This window comes from Acanthochromis polyacanthus, chromosome 4, assembly GCF_021347895.1.
Source record: "Acanthochromis polyacanthus isolate Apoly-LR-REF ecotype Palm Island chromosome 4, KAUST_Apoly_ChrSc, whole genome shotgun sequence".
In the NCBI taxonomy this organism is placed as follows: Eukaryota; Metazoa; Chordata; class Actinopteri; family Pomacentridae; genus Acanthochromis; species Acanthochromis polyacanthus.
In genome coordinates this window covers 37,515,744-37,530,208 of record NC_067116.1, presented here as the reverse complement: position 1 = coordinate 37,530,208, position 14,465 = coordinate 37,515,744, and the positions used below count along the sequence as shown (strand labels likewise).

Here is a 14,465-nt window from a genome sequence, read left to right as displayed (position 1 = left end):
TCTACTGTATTAAACAAAGAGTAGGATGTGCACTGACAACAGAGGACAGAGTGGCCTTCCCCCTCTGTGTGCAGCACGTCGTTCAGTAATTCAAAGGAATGCTGAAGGGAATGTTGAGAAAGTTGTGGATTTGCAGCAGTGCCATCGTTCCAGCTTTAGTTGTGGTACCATATTTAGAGCTTTCTTCAATCAATTTTTCTTCTGAAGAGTGTAGTTATTATTCTCAGTGTGTGTTTCTTTGCCTGTGTTTGCTGCTCTGTTTACAGGCTGGGGCAGTAAGGATAAGCCGTAAGGATATTATTTTTGCCACGATGCCATAATTGCGAGGAACACTTAAAGCCTCTTTGTAAAGCTTAGCATTAGGAAGCTGATGACTCTTTAATTATGAGTGTTGCGATCCAAGAAGTTGATCGAGGAGAAATGGCTAGCATGGGGGAATTATTGACGTTAGAGTCACACACAGATGTTACACCGGTATCCTGACATGTATTGGCATGTGATATGGATTCACATTGGATCACTGTGACAGAAACATGAGTGCTGTGACACATAAACACCTTGTCAGTGTGTTTGATCAATATCTTCTATTTGAACTGGTTTGCTTTGACGTGAACCACCGTAGCACATGTCAGTGAAGATGAGTGGAATTTCAGAGAGAAAATAAAAATAGGATTTTAAAGGAATCTGTAATTAGATCATGAAAACAAATTATGCATTTTTTTCTTATATAGACAAAAGTCACACTTGCTTCCAGTTTGATGCTAAGCTAAGCTAACCTCTTAGCTCTTCTTCTATTGAGTATTTGTTATTGGAGCTGGGCAATACAGCTGAGAATTTATCACGACAGAATGTTTGATAGTAATTATTGATGCTTTTTAATGACCTATAATTTATTTTTATAATGAAAGATTATTTCGAATTTGACCTTAACCACTTTAGGCTATTTTTAAAGATGCCCTGTTCATGTTTAACACAACAATGAATAACGCATATGGAGCCCTGGGTGTTGGGGGAGGGGGGGGCCACAGCATGTTTTTTTTCCGGCTTGCCGCAATCACGTGTAATGTTACAGCCAATCACAGGTTTGCTTTATCATAATCGCGTGATAAGTACCGGAACATGGAATCGAAAGACGAGGCTTATTTTGATACTCATTACTACCGAAACATTTCGATCGGTACCATTAAAGAACCGAAGTTCGGTACTCAGCCCAAGTCTAGGAACTCTCGACAGGGAGGGAGGCGGGCTAAACGGTTGTCTTTCAAATCACTCTGCAGCAATTGGGTAGGTATACAACCAATCAGCGCAACGAATAGGCTGACGTAGTTCCTAGAGCACCAGAAATCAGAGGATGCGGGAGTTCGGTGAAGCCTTATTTATACAGTCAATGGGTGAAGCTCAAGTATATTACAGACATGTTAACAGAAAGATTATTCAGAGTCGGTGCTAATGGAACTCAACGACTGTTGTCGTTTTTGTTGTCGACCCTGGCAGAGAATTAAATTCGTTGCCGTGGGTTGTCTAGCGTGGCTAGGCTAGTTGTTTCCGGTTGTTTCTGTCAGAATCGTCGCGCTTCTGTCGTCACTTAGTTACGCCCGCCTTCTGACTCTACACTTCATGGTCATTCGTCAGCCAGTTTTAGGAGCATCCAACCTCGAGGCTTACCGAGGGTAACTAGACCCACCCTGGCAGAGAATTAAATTCATTGCCGTAGGTTGTCTAGCGCGGCTAGGCTAAGAACCTCATGGAAGCCACAGGGAGGATAGAAGGGTTTCAATATCTGGACTATAATGAACTGTATATGAGCCAAGAAGGGAGCACACTTAGGGTTAGCTCATATATGTGAACTTTTCGCTTTTATCGTGCGCCTTTTATGGCAGTTTGAATCCATGCATTTAAGTGGAAGCATTGAACATTCTATAAAACAATGTTCTTATTGCGATCGTTAGGCACATTAGGACAATATCAAATGGTAGCTATTCTCTCCACTTTCTTGTAGCCTCCAATGTATCACTTGTTGCTTTTCCATTGTCTGTGTTTGCAGTTCTTGTCTAGTCAGTGTTACAGCATTAATAAAATAACTTTGGTTCATTACAGAGACCAATGAAGATGTCAAGGTGGCTGAATATGAAGCCAGCGAAGAGTTGTCAGGAGCCTGGAGATCTTTAAGTGCGTGCACCAAGTAAACATCATAATATGAATATCATGAAGGACGTGATCACACTCAACTCCAGCCTGTGCATCCAAATCTACTCTGTTAGGTTGTTTTACTATCTCTACTTATCTATTCTGGACCAATGCAATGACTGATGAGAACCTTACTTGTTAGCTGGTGTGCTCATGGAAAAATCCACTGCCTGCTAGCTACCGAGATCAAGGGCTCAAGGGTGGAATGGCCTCATGACACTGATTTAGGATCAGTTTGCCTTCTCTAAACAGCAGTTGCGTAATGCTCTTCAGTGGAGTTAACTAGACTGATGTTAACCATAAATTAGCATGTCCTGAAAAAAACAGAAAGGAGATTCTTGAGGTGTTCAATCTGTCTGAACTTTTGCAGCATCCTAGACATAAGAAAACAAATGTGTCTCTCCTCTACAACATCCTCACCTTGTTGTGTGGGATAATGTTACATTCCCACAGATTTGTACACGGGGCAAAATGCTGTCACAAGTGCTGCTTGTATATTGTATATTGTACTCCACTTTGTACCGAGCAGGCTGCCTTGTTGATTTTTCTGCTAAAACGGACAGACTGATGGATGTGTGCTTTCTGTAGGTCAGGTCAGGCGCACTTTGACACAATAATCAAATGCTGCTTTGTTGTGGCATGAAAAATTCACACCCAATCAATAGCTAAAGCACCATCTCACTTAGCCTCTGCCAAGATAACAAACAGTCATTTCAGAGACTTAGCTCATCCTCAGGGAGTCCCGGTATTGATCCCATCTGGGTCAGACAGTAAGACACATCAATGCTGCCTACAGTATGTGATGTGAACTGTTAGGTGGCACACCTTGGTCAGTTTTTGTTATTTATTCATTTTGTGGTTGAGGTGCACTGAGCTGCCACATAGATATGGTGTTTTTTTAAAGTGCGGTACTGTGCACATGTAGAAATTTGAAAATGTAAATGTAAAACACACTAAATCAGTTCAGTGTTTGGTCTGACCAGCCTTTGTTGTTAAAATAGCACCAATTATCTTTGTACACCTGCACATTTTTTTCAAAGCACTTGGCAGCTAGGTTGCTTATTAATTGTATAACCAAATAATTTGTGCCCAATTTTAAGTAGCAGACTACTTCTAGAGTGTATTTTCATGGAGTTTTATTATTTGTCAGTTTTTCTTGTGTCACATGAAGCAGCTGCTGGTTTTATTTTGCTTTTGTTCATGCATGCATGCTTGTGTTTATGAGTGAGCTACCAGCTGTAGTCTGTATGCACATGTATGTGTACATTGCAACATATATGGCTGTGTAGCTGTGCTAATGCCCTATTTAACAGCAGCATGAAAGGACATGTGGAAAGCAGCATCTGTCTGTTGATTCCAGGCACACGTGCACTCGTCATAAAAATGCTGGTTGACCTCAATTTGGGGCACCATGGAAACAAGAGGGAGGAAAAGTGTGTGTGCGTAAGGAATGTCAACACGAAGCAAGAGCAGATACGTCTTTATATATCTACTGTATACTGTTGAAGTCAAGGACACATAAAGTATCATAGGTCATTATAACAGCTTAGTATCAGATGTCACATTAGTTTAAGCTTCAGTGTCCCGCCGGCGGTACACTTACTAATTTGCATAGGAATTTAAAGAATGTCCGAAGGCTGCAAACGCGATTATACAAACACTATACGCTGATGGAAAGCTTAGATTCTCATGAATCCGCCGGTATAAACCACTTTCAGATGTGATTACCACAGCGGGTGAGAAAAACACATTTGTCCGACAAAAACGAATATTCATCCATCCGTTCTCTGTACACGGCTTCAACGCACACAGCGCGACTCACATTTCCGGGTTCATTATTACACACAGATGAAAATATTCCACAAAAAACGGCCATAATCCAACCTTGGACATCCAGACGACACAAGCCAGTAAACTATTTTGTCCAAAACATGTCCTGAAGTCGGTATATAATCCACGAATCGGTCGTTTTCAAGGAAATGCACCTCGCGATGCGCGTCCAATATTCCCTGTACTTCTCATCATATTTTTTATTTACAAATAGAACATTAGCGATTTTTTTATTTTTTTTTGTACTGAAAATGGCTGGAATTGACTGCAGCTTAAAGGGTTAATGTCAAAGATTTTATTGAACGAGTGCTATAAATTTGGAAAAGGTTCCAAGAAGTCATTTAGAAGTTGGTTAGAGAGATTCTACCCCTTGTTGGATTCAAGCCATTCATAGTGTTTCCCCCCCAGCAGTCAGTAGGCCTCTTCGGAGCTGCACTATCCTGCACATTGTAAAGCAAGTTTCGACAAGGATCCATTTTGCGTGTGTTTGCATGTCTTATGGTTTTTTTATATGTCTGTGTTGTTATTGCAGACATCTCATTTTGTGTGCTGAAGCGCTTGTAACACAACACAGACTGTATTATTCTTATGGTGCTTTTATAACTACACTACATGAGCATTGAGGATTCTGTCATGTGTTTGAGTGTTTTGTCACAGTTGGACTGTGTCAAATCCGTTTTTGAGGTTCAGAGGGACGTGTCAATGATGCGATGAACTGTTTGCTAACATGCTTTCATGCCTACAGGCAGGGTAAACATGAGATGCACTGGGGTGATATATGAATCTTTTAACGGATTAGTTAAAAACCTACCATTACCCTTAAAATCAACTTCAGAATCTTAAGTGTCAGTAGCAAAGCACGCTAAAGTCAAGGTAGAATATAGTTGTTGTTTTTTTTACCTGAATGTATTGATGTGGCAATCGACAAATATGAGGACTTAATACTGTTAACTTGCATAGTAGAATGTGTCATTCTTCTTCAAAACTGGTTTCTAGTTGTGTGGCTGAATTACGAAAATATTTTAAATTATCATTTTGTAGCATGAAGAATTTTCATGACGTCTTAGCAGAGTTGTAGGTGGCCTGGTGTGCTCGACTTTGAGGATGGAGAAAGCAGAGCTACATCTAGGCCATTTTGAGGCAGGTGGGGATTATTTTTGTGGATAAAACTCATATACAGAGATGAGTTTATTGGTGTTTAATCACTGACTAGATTTGAATGCATGTAGGCAAAGTAAACATGGGATGCCCTGAGGTGATACATGACTCTTGAAATGAGTCAGTTAAGCTACAAAATATGTAAGGCCTGGTCTGTGGTTTCACTGGAATGTGTTTGTTTGATCACATATGAACTGGCAACAACCAGGAGTTGCTGAAGCTGACACCAGTGTCTTATAAACGTGCCGACTATGGTGTGAACACGTGATCCTATTCATGCATCAGACTCTGGGTTTATGCGTTAAAATGATGCAAATAAATATGTGTCTCACTTCGCCTCGCACGACTATCACCAGCTGGTAGTGAACCTGCCTCCTCAGGGTTGAAAGAATAAGCCATAAACCAACACATCGCAGCAGAGCCAGGCAACAGACTCAGCTAGGAGCTGTTTATTTGGAAAGGTCTATTTGCTGTTCCATCCCCTGAAGAACTCTACAGCCTGCTGCAGCATACTGGTGGAGTAGGAGCCGTTTTTCCTCATGCCCTCATTCTGCAGCCTCTTACCGTTCAATCACAAGGGTGGCTGTTAACGGTAAATGGAGGAACGATAACACAGATGGGATGTTATCACATAGGACTCCTGTGTTCAGAGTAGTGTTTTGTTTTTTTGTTTTTTTACAGGAATGTCATCATTAGATCTGTTAAAAAACATTAGCTGACACATAGTACACATAATGGTAGTATTTTGTTGTCACAGATGTGCTGACTTATTCCTTTAACAACTCCCAAATTTCTTCTTCCTCTGCTCTTCTTTGATTGACTTAATGTGCTTTCATTATCTGTATGTTTCTTAGTCTCTGTTCTTATATCAGCTAGGAATTACATGAGAAGCTGCAGGGCATCACGGTTGTGCACTCTCAATTAGCTGCTTGTAATGATAATATAATTACATTTCTTTTTGGCACAAACACCAATTAAGTAGCTCAAAATGTAAATGTAGTTCTGCTTCTATTGACTTGTTCACACATCTCTTCTCACTGGCACTATCTCTGCTCTCCCATAATTTCTTTTGTTCTTAGTAATTGGATTCAATCTGGTTTTATTTTATGTTGTGAGGGCGGGCATAATAGATGAAATCCTCAGCAGATTAAATTTTGATTTGACTAAAACATTTTTTAGGATGATGTAGAGTTTGCAAAAATCTTCTGAAGTACCTCACAGGCTGCTGCATATTGCACGATCTGAACAAATGCATATGTCAGAACTTCAGCCATCCAGTATGAGTCCAATTTGGTCTGTGCAGCTGGTTAAACTGTCATGCATTAACATGAAGCCAGACTCGTACATGTTTCATCAAAATGCACACTTCCAGTTTCTTAGAACCACACTTGCATACCTCTGTGTGCTTTCACACTCTAAGGACTGTCTGAACAGGTGCAGGCATGTGGAAAGAAAGAGATGTGAATAAGCTACATGGAATACACACACATACAAATACACAAGGAACAGGCATTTGGACACAACAGAAGAGACATGGAGGAACCACATCAAGCCGGCCAATCACACGCATGTGCACACGAACAAGAGTGAACAGTGAAGTGAGGCGTGGTGGAAATCAGGAGAGCCTTCCTCTGTAATTATCTGCATTGCAAACATTCCTTCATCAGCATGTTTTTTTTTTCTTCCCCAAATTTTATTCTCTGGATGTTCCAGCTTGCAGGCAGCTCTCACTGGCAGCCTTTGGTTTTGCTCATCTCGCTGCGAATATGTGTGTGACAGAGGGAGGGAGATAGCGAGACGGAGCAGGAGGAGGGGTGGCAAGCTGGCTATTCAGTGGCTCAGTCACATGGGCATCCACGAGAGGCAGGCAGACACACAGACTGGAGAGGCTTGATATCAGTTCAGCTGCACAACACAGAGTCAAGCTGCGAGGATGCTATCTCTCTCCTGAGCGACACTGGGGTCATCCAGGTTGGCTGTTAGTGTCTCAGCTGGGGAGGAACACACTGAATCATAGTGTTCTAGTTAGAGGAGAAAGTCATGGTTAATCTCTGTCATACTTATCCTTTAGTTGAAGTTTCTTCAGGTAAATGTGCATGTCTTGAACTGGGAATTGTATTGATAGATAGATATCCGCTTCATTCATCCCCGTGGGGACATTCCAAGAGCCCAGTAGCTCACACATGTAATATAATAATATTATATACAAACACTACTGTTCAAAAGTTTGGGGTCATTTAGAAGTGTCCTTATTTATGAAATAAACAAATTTTTTTTCAATGACGATAACATTAAATTGATCAGAAAAAGAGTCTAAACATTGTTAATGTGGTAAATGACTGTTACAGCTGGAAATGGCTGGTTTTTAATGGAATATCCACATAGGGGTACAGAGGAACGTTACTAGAAACATCACTCTTGTGTTCTCATGCTACATTGTGTTAGCTAATGGTGTTGAAAGGCTCATTGATGATTAGAAAACCCTTCTGCAATTTTGTTAGCACATGAATAGAAGTGTTAGTTTTCATGAAATTGTCTGGGTGACCGCAAACTTTTGAACAGTAGTGCATACGTATGTATTCTAATAATATAATGTTCAAATCATGCTGCTAGGAGAACCAAGTCTGGGTGCGAAAAAAAATTGTGCTTGTAGACTGAAAAAGTATTAAAACAAAACCACTATAAAACACCCTACTAAACATTTACAGAACAAATGCCTCAAGCTATACCAACTTGCTCATTTTTGAATTAACTGTTGATAAAAACACATTCATTTAAGATGTCCTTCTTTGACTCTAAAGCAACCACCTCATTTATCCATAATCAGCACTCTGTGGTTGAAGCACCGTCCCACCCAAAGTTCTATCTGATGCATGTCATGCTCAGTGTAATGGCTTATCAGCACTACAGGATAAATGTTTTCTTTCAATTCAACATGTATAAAACCTAAGTAAGCAAAAGCATTTCAGTGATTTTTTTTTTTTTTGCTGGAATTTGTCTTTCTAAACTTCAATCTTCATTCTTACTGATAATGTGTATCTGTTCTAAATATTGGTTTTGCCTGATTACAAATCATCAAAGTTGATAGTGGTCCTGAAAAAAAACATGTCAGTCAGTCCCTGCTTTTTGCATACATAGGTTTATTGAGCTTCTTTCAAAGCTTCTCTAAGAAAGCACACCTGGTTATATATGTGTCTTACAGATGAGTGTGTCTTATGGGTTGTGAGAACAAATTATCAAGCTAGAATATTTACTATTCTGCCGCCGACAGACAGAAAATCGCTCGTGTATTCGGCCACAAAAATATTTGAAACCAGCGGTCTCGCACTTCCTGCAACATTCAAAATGTAGCCACTGATTTGTTGTCGTGGAAAATTAAAAATGCTCCAAATTTTCATTTCAAAGTGAGATTCAGCAAACTTAACAAACTAAAAAAGAAAGACATTGCTCAAGTGTCACCATACAGTTCTCTTATTTTTCATGCTGCCAAACAATTACCCTTTTACACAATGAACTGTTTATTTCAATGATCTTCAGTCGACTTGCTGATGTGGATTCAATTTCTCCCGTTGCTATGCCACCCAGCTCCTCTTCTTTTGTTGTAATGGGGTGTAATATGGATATGCAGCAGTGAGTGATAAGAAAAAATCTTGCCTGCCGTAATCAAATCTCCTGTCCTGGCATTAGCAATAAGGAACCTGTGTCTCAGCGGTATGGGAGCTGTTGTGACTTTACTGACACGGCTGTGAGAACATCTTTTTAGCATTGCCACTCCATCTGGTAAATATGAGGACTGTCAAACCTCATCAATCGTGCTCGTATCTTGATTTATTTATTCTCAACAGTCAAACCGTGTCGCTGCAGTTCCTTCATAAACCCCACCATCTGGGCGGCTGACAATGATAATAGTTATGATAATAACTGTATATGCGTGAGGCTGATTAATTCCCTCTCTGTCTGAAGTCCTCTCTCATCTTCTCTTTCCGTCTCCTTCCAATCATTCATTTGCTCATTTTGTGTCCTCTCATTCCTGCCTTCCTCACCCTTCTCTCCATTATTATGCAGAGTGTTATATGTCTGTAATCATGCGTCTATTTCAAGGCTAGCTTGGTGAAAACAGTCCTGTGATTGCCTTCCTCTGCAGCCTGCATCCTGTTATTAGGGTAGAAATTATAATAACATAGCAGATGTAAGACTGCTTTGCTTCTGAGATGTTCTAGATTGTAGTAGTGTGTGAAAACAGCATTTATTAGTGTCTTAGCCTTGTAAAGAATGCTGAAGAGTGCTAGTATATCGTCTACTAGCAGTCCAGCAAATTCATAGCAACCTGAAATGTTCTTACCATATTCATTTTTTTCCCCCTTTTATTGACGTTTATTGGCGCCTTTACAACATCAAAAGAAGCAGCAGCAGCAATAATAGAAGTTACAGTAGATATTTTCTGATAGCAGTCATAACAGGTGTAACTAATCTATATCCATAAATATTTGGACACAAGTTTGCATTTTGGGGTTATACACATGAAATTAACGAAACTATACACCCATTTTTTTTTTGTTTGTTTGCCCCGCTGCGCCCCAACCCCCAACCCATCCACCCACATAAAAATAAAGAGAAATGAATAATATATGCTCCATATTCATTTTTATGGAAAATAGTGTCTTGTAATCAAGTTGTCTTTCCTGTCAAAATATGTTTATGTATGCATGTTTACCTTTAACCTAAAATGTGACTTTTATTGGGTTTAGCTTTTGACCATAAGTGGAAGTGGTTCATCACATATGTTTGAGCTTATCTTGGCTTGGCCTACAGTGTAAGGTGTGTTTATTGTATATTAATTCATGAAGTTGAAATGAAACTCTATGGGGGCCACGCCAGCAGCTCTGTGAAGCTATGATTGGCCTCAGATATTTGGGATCGCCAGAAGAATTAGGCTTTATTGTGTTGGGATTGTGAATGTCTACATAAAGCTTTCTCACTAAAAGGTAAAACTGTTGGGTAGTAAGAAAGGCTCTTAATTTGAAGGAGCTGCAAAGTCTACCTAAGTAGTTAGGAGTGTAGGTTGGCGATATAAATCAGCAACGTGGCTTCCAGAAAGGAGACTGAGGTTTGGCTCCTGTGTGGAACCATTATTCTTTAAGATCTGTTTTGTTTTCACTAGTTCAGTTTTTGGTTGAAACACCAAAATTACGTGGTTGAATTTAGGACAGTCTCACACTTTAGTTGACACTTTTACAACGATAACTACCTGTTAGACGCTTGGTTAAGGTTAGACACCAAAATTACTTGGTTAGGTTTAGGAAAATGGCATAGTTTGGTTCCAAATACACAGAATGTTTGAAGCTTCTCCATTTTCAGAGTAACCAGGGTGAGTTTGTCTCTAACTTACGCATAATTGGTTGGCTGAAATGAACTAAAGCAATTAAACAAACAGCAGAGATGTGTTGATTTGAAACGTATTTGTGATGCATAGTCGGGCAAAAAAAATTACATTGCATGACTGAATTGGTAGTTTATATCATTTTTTGGAGACTGAGCGGAAATGGTGGATTACCTAACTGACCGTCAGACAGAATGATGATGTCTGATGCCGTGCTGGCAAAAAAACAAACAAAACAAAACACATTCAGTCACACACATGAGGCTTCATAAAGGACTTTGTGCCCTTGTAGCTCCTCCAGTAGGCCCCTGCTTCTGTTTGACACTGTTATTACATAATGTTGGGCTGCTGCGGCCACCCTTTGGGATTCATCTTTGTCACGGAGAGCACTAATGATGCTGAGTAATGGAGTCTTTCCAACGCACAATGACTAACAACCAATCTTTGACTCTCCGTCCCTTTTTTTTCTTTCTTTCTTTCAGACGCTGCTGCTAAGAAAGCCTTCATCACAGAGGTGAGCCGCCATCTGTCTCTGTTATCATCTCTTCTAATTATTTTTTTGATCATCCACATCAATAACTGCCTGATCTACAAGACCATTAACGTTTCATGTGTGGATGTAGATCAATTAACATTTGGCTCAATTAATTTTCTCCCACAAATGTCAGTGCACACTACATATTAGCAGACAGTACAAAGTCTTTAATAGAATTGTATATCCTTTGCTGGACCGCTTGGTCACATGATCTTAATCCTCCGTGTTTGATAAATCTCCTTCATGCTGCACTTTATATACAGTACAGTACATTAAAGCAAGCCTATAAAACCTATAAAAAAAAATTATACAATTTGTTTAATTGGAGTCTGGAGTATTTAAATCTACCTAAATACCAGTTTAAACCCAAAAAAAGCTGACATTACTTGCAACAACAGTTGAAGTATTTACATCGGATGAGATCTAAGCCGTCCGATGCAGCTCCCACAATGAAAGCATTATCTAAATCAGATTAAATTACAAGTAAAGCAGACCTCTTGCTATGCACAGTTTGAATTTGATCGATTAAGGAGCTAAAGTTCTACTAATTAAAGATCCTTGAGACCAGATGAACCAAGGTTTTGCAATGACCACCTGGTCTGCACGACAACAAACATCAAAGCTTGAAATTGCCCTCATTTCTCGATACTGGGTCACTCTCCAGTCTTTAATATTTAAATTATCTGATAATGAACAGGTGCAAACACTCCTGTGCTGTAATTCTATTCTCTCTTTCTCTTTCATCAGATGCCCTCATCCTCTGGCCAGCCAGGCCAGGGAAAGAAGATTGGCCACAGAGGGGTGGATGCATCAGGGGAAACTACTTACAAGAAGGTACTTTAGCCTGCACATGGATAAGCTGTGATATGCTGTGTGGTACTAAACATGTAAAGAAGAATACAATGTAGAAATATGTTCTTGCTATATTATTACAGGCTATGTTATATTGAACACTTTATTGAATATCGTATACAAACTAGAATAAAAACAGGACACTCTAGGAAGGTTACAAAAGGGGCAGGTATTTCAGTCACTGCATCTCCATCTGCAGACCACATCGTCGGCCTTGAAAGGTGCCATCCAGCTGGGCATCGGTTACACGGTGGGCAACCTGAGCTCCAAGCCAGAAAGAGATGTGTTGATGCAGGACTTCTACGTGGTGGAGAGCATCTTCTTCCCTAGGTAACTGCAGTAGCCCTTTAGTGTCTCTGAATCAGGAAGTTGTGGTTTAACGTGTGCACCTCCCAAAAGAGTGTTTTTTTAATTGACTGATTTTCTTTTGTATTGTAGTGAAGGGAGCAATCTCACTCCAGCGCATCATTTCCCGGACTTCCGCTTTAAAACTTACGCTCCTGTGGCCTTCCGCTACTTCAGAGAACTTTTTGGCATCAGGCCGGACGACTACCTGGTAAGATTTCACTCCCTAAATTGATTAAAGTCTCTAGAAAAGCCTCAGATTAGAGCTATGTAATCAAAGTTTTAAGCAACGAGGTGCAAAGGGAGAAATTTGATTGAAAAGAAATGAATAAAGATGTGAACCCTTAATGAAAAGTTGAATGTTCAGAGAGAGCTGAGAAGGAACGGATGAGGTCAAGGAGCTATGAGGCAGCAAAGGCAGAGAGAGAGGATGTTTAGGAAGTTAGGAAAGGACGATCTGCAGCTTGTCTCTCTCAATCAGCGAGGAGAACCTGGAGGCTGCCCAGAGCAGTCTAGCTGCATATAGATACACTGCTTAGTCAGTGTTTATGCATGCTCCATGTGCACTAACCACGTGGAAGCACCACATCATGCCCGCTTTCCCTCCTTCTCTCTTAGCTGGCCTTTGGTCACTCTTCACCATCTGTCCACACAAGTCATCTGTGGACATGTCATCGCTTAATGGCTGCTAGACTCATTATTAAGATTATTTATGAATCAGTTTATTAAGACACAAAAAGTCATTATCAGAAATGTTATTTTTCCCGATTGTAAAACCTGTACCCAGCTTGTTTGGTTGTTTTAACATTACATAACGTCATGTAGCCTGGATGCTCTAATTGATAGATTGTGTTCGTAATTGGAGGACTCAGGTTTATGTGACACTTAATTCTTTCCAGAGGCGGCCGAGTCGTCGTAGAGAAGCTAACGTTCCTGGGGTTTTTCTACACCTTCCCTCAACAGATTCGTCCACTTTTCAGAAGAGCTTTCCATCGAGGCCTTAATGAGGTGTTTGGGAGGAGCGTCTTTATATAAGCTGCACTGTGTTCTCATTTATTTTTGTGGAGCACATTTGGCGTGCATGCTACTTTGGGTGTACCCGGGGTTTTGAGTGGGGAACAAAAAAATCTTTCAGTTCTTCTGCCAGGTCAAATGCAAAGCCGGTGTGATCACAAAAAGCAACAAATGAGAGCCAGACTCAAACCTACACATGCAGTAAATGCATAAACTATATAGAAATCCTTGAAAGAATCCTTCTGCGACCTCAGCATGTCAGGTTGGACAAGTCGACGTATGAGTCATAGTCTGTGACTGGCCTCCTTGGTCTTTCACTGGCTGGAAACAGACTCCTGGTTGGAAACTTTGAGCTTTTCCAAGTTGATGAGCAGTTGTGAGCTGGTGTTCACACCAGCTGGTGTAGTTGGTTAATGCTTGTAAATTGCTCTTCAGAGTAGAGAAGCAGAGATCCAATGGTGTCCACACATGCATAGCTTAATCTACTGATTTTTTTTCATTATCTATTCTTTTATTGTTTTGTCAATCAAGAGTGATAAATGGTTTCTAAAATTTCCCATAGCCAGAAGTTGTATATTAAATAGTATGTGTTAATGCCCAGTTTTATAATCTAAACGGCAAGAAATTTCTTGGGGTGTTTTTTGCTCATATTTTTTACCTCCGCCAAGGAGGTTATGTGACACCCGGCGTTTGTGTGTCCGTCTGTCTGTCTGTCTGTCTGTTAGCAAGATAACTCAAAAACACCTGGGCAGATTCACATGAAATTTTGAGAGGATGTAGACTATGGTAAGAGGAAGAGCTGATTTAATTTTGGTGGCGATCCAGAAAGGATCCTGGATTCTGGATCACTTTGAATTTTTTAGTATGTTGCAGTATGTGGTCCAAAATATGACAATAACATCATAGTTAGTATGTCGTCCAACAAATTGGAGCAAGGTGTCCAGATAGCTCAACTGGTTAAGAAGGTGATTAGTAAACAGAACTGTGTCAGAGACGCAGGTTTGATTCCAGCTCATGATCCTTTACTGCATGGGTTTCCTGTTTTCCTCTCTATCCTTGGCGGAGGTCTGCACTCTGAGTGCTTTTCTAGTTTATTTAATGTGAGCTATTTTTTTTAAAGCTGTATATTCCTGCACGTCTATGGAGACAGCACAGTTATGACAA

General features: G+C 40.2%; 1 protein-coding gene across 2 annotated transcripts in view; it reads left to right on the top strand.

The window, feature by feature from the left end:
• pip5k1ca (phosphatidylinositol-4-phosphate 5-kinase, type I, gamma a) overlaps positions 1-14,465 on the top strand; it is a 56,431-nt gene that overhangs the window by 12,166 nt on the left and 29,800 nt on the right. For both annotated transcript variants that reach the window (XM_022192207.2, XM_022192198.2), the window contains exons 2-5: positions 11,038-11,069; positions 11,838-11,924; positions 12,142-12,272; positions 12,381-12,498. In XM_022192207.2, the coding sequence (XP_022047899.2) occupies positions 11,038-11,069; positions 11,838-11,924; positions 12,142-12,272; positions 12,381-12,498 (368 nt within the window). The remainder of the gene's footprint in view (positions 1-11,037; positions 11,070-11,837; positions 11,925-12,141; positions 12,273-12,380; positions 12,499-14,465) is intronic.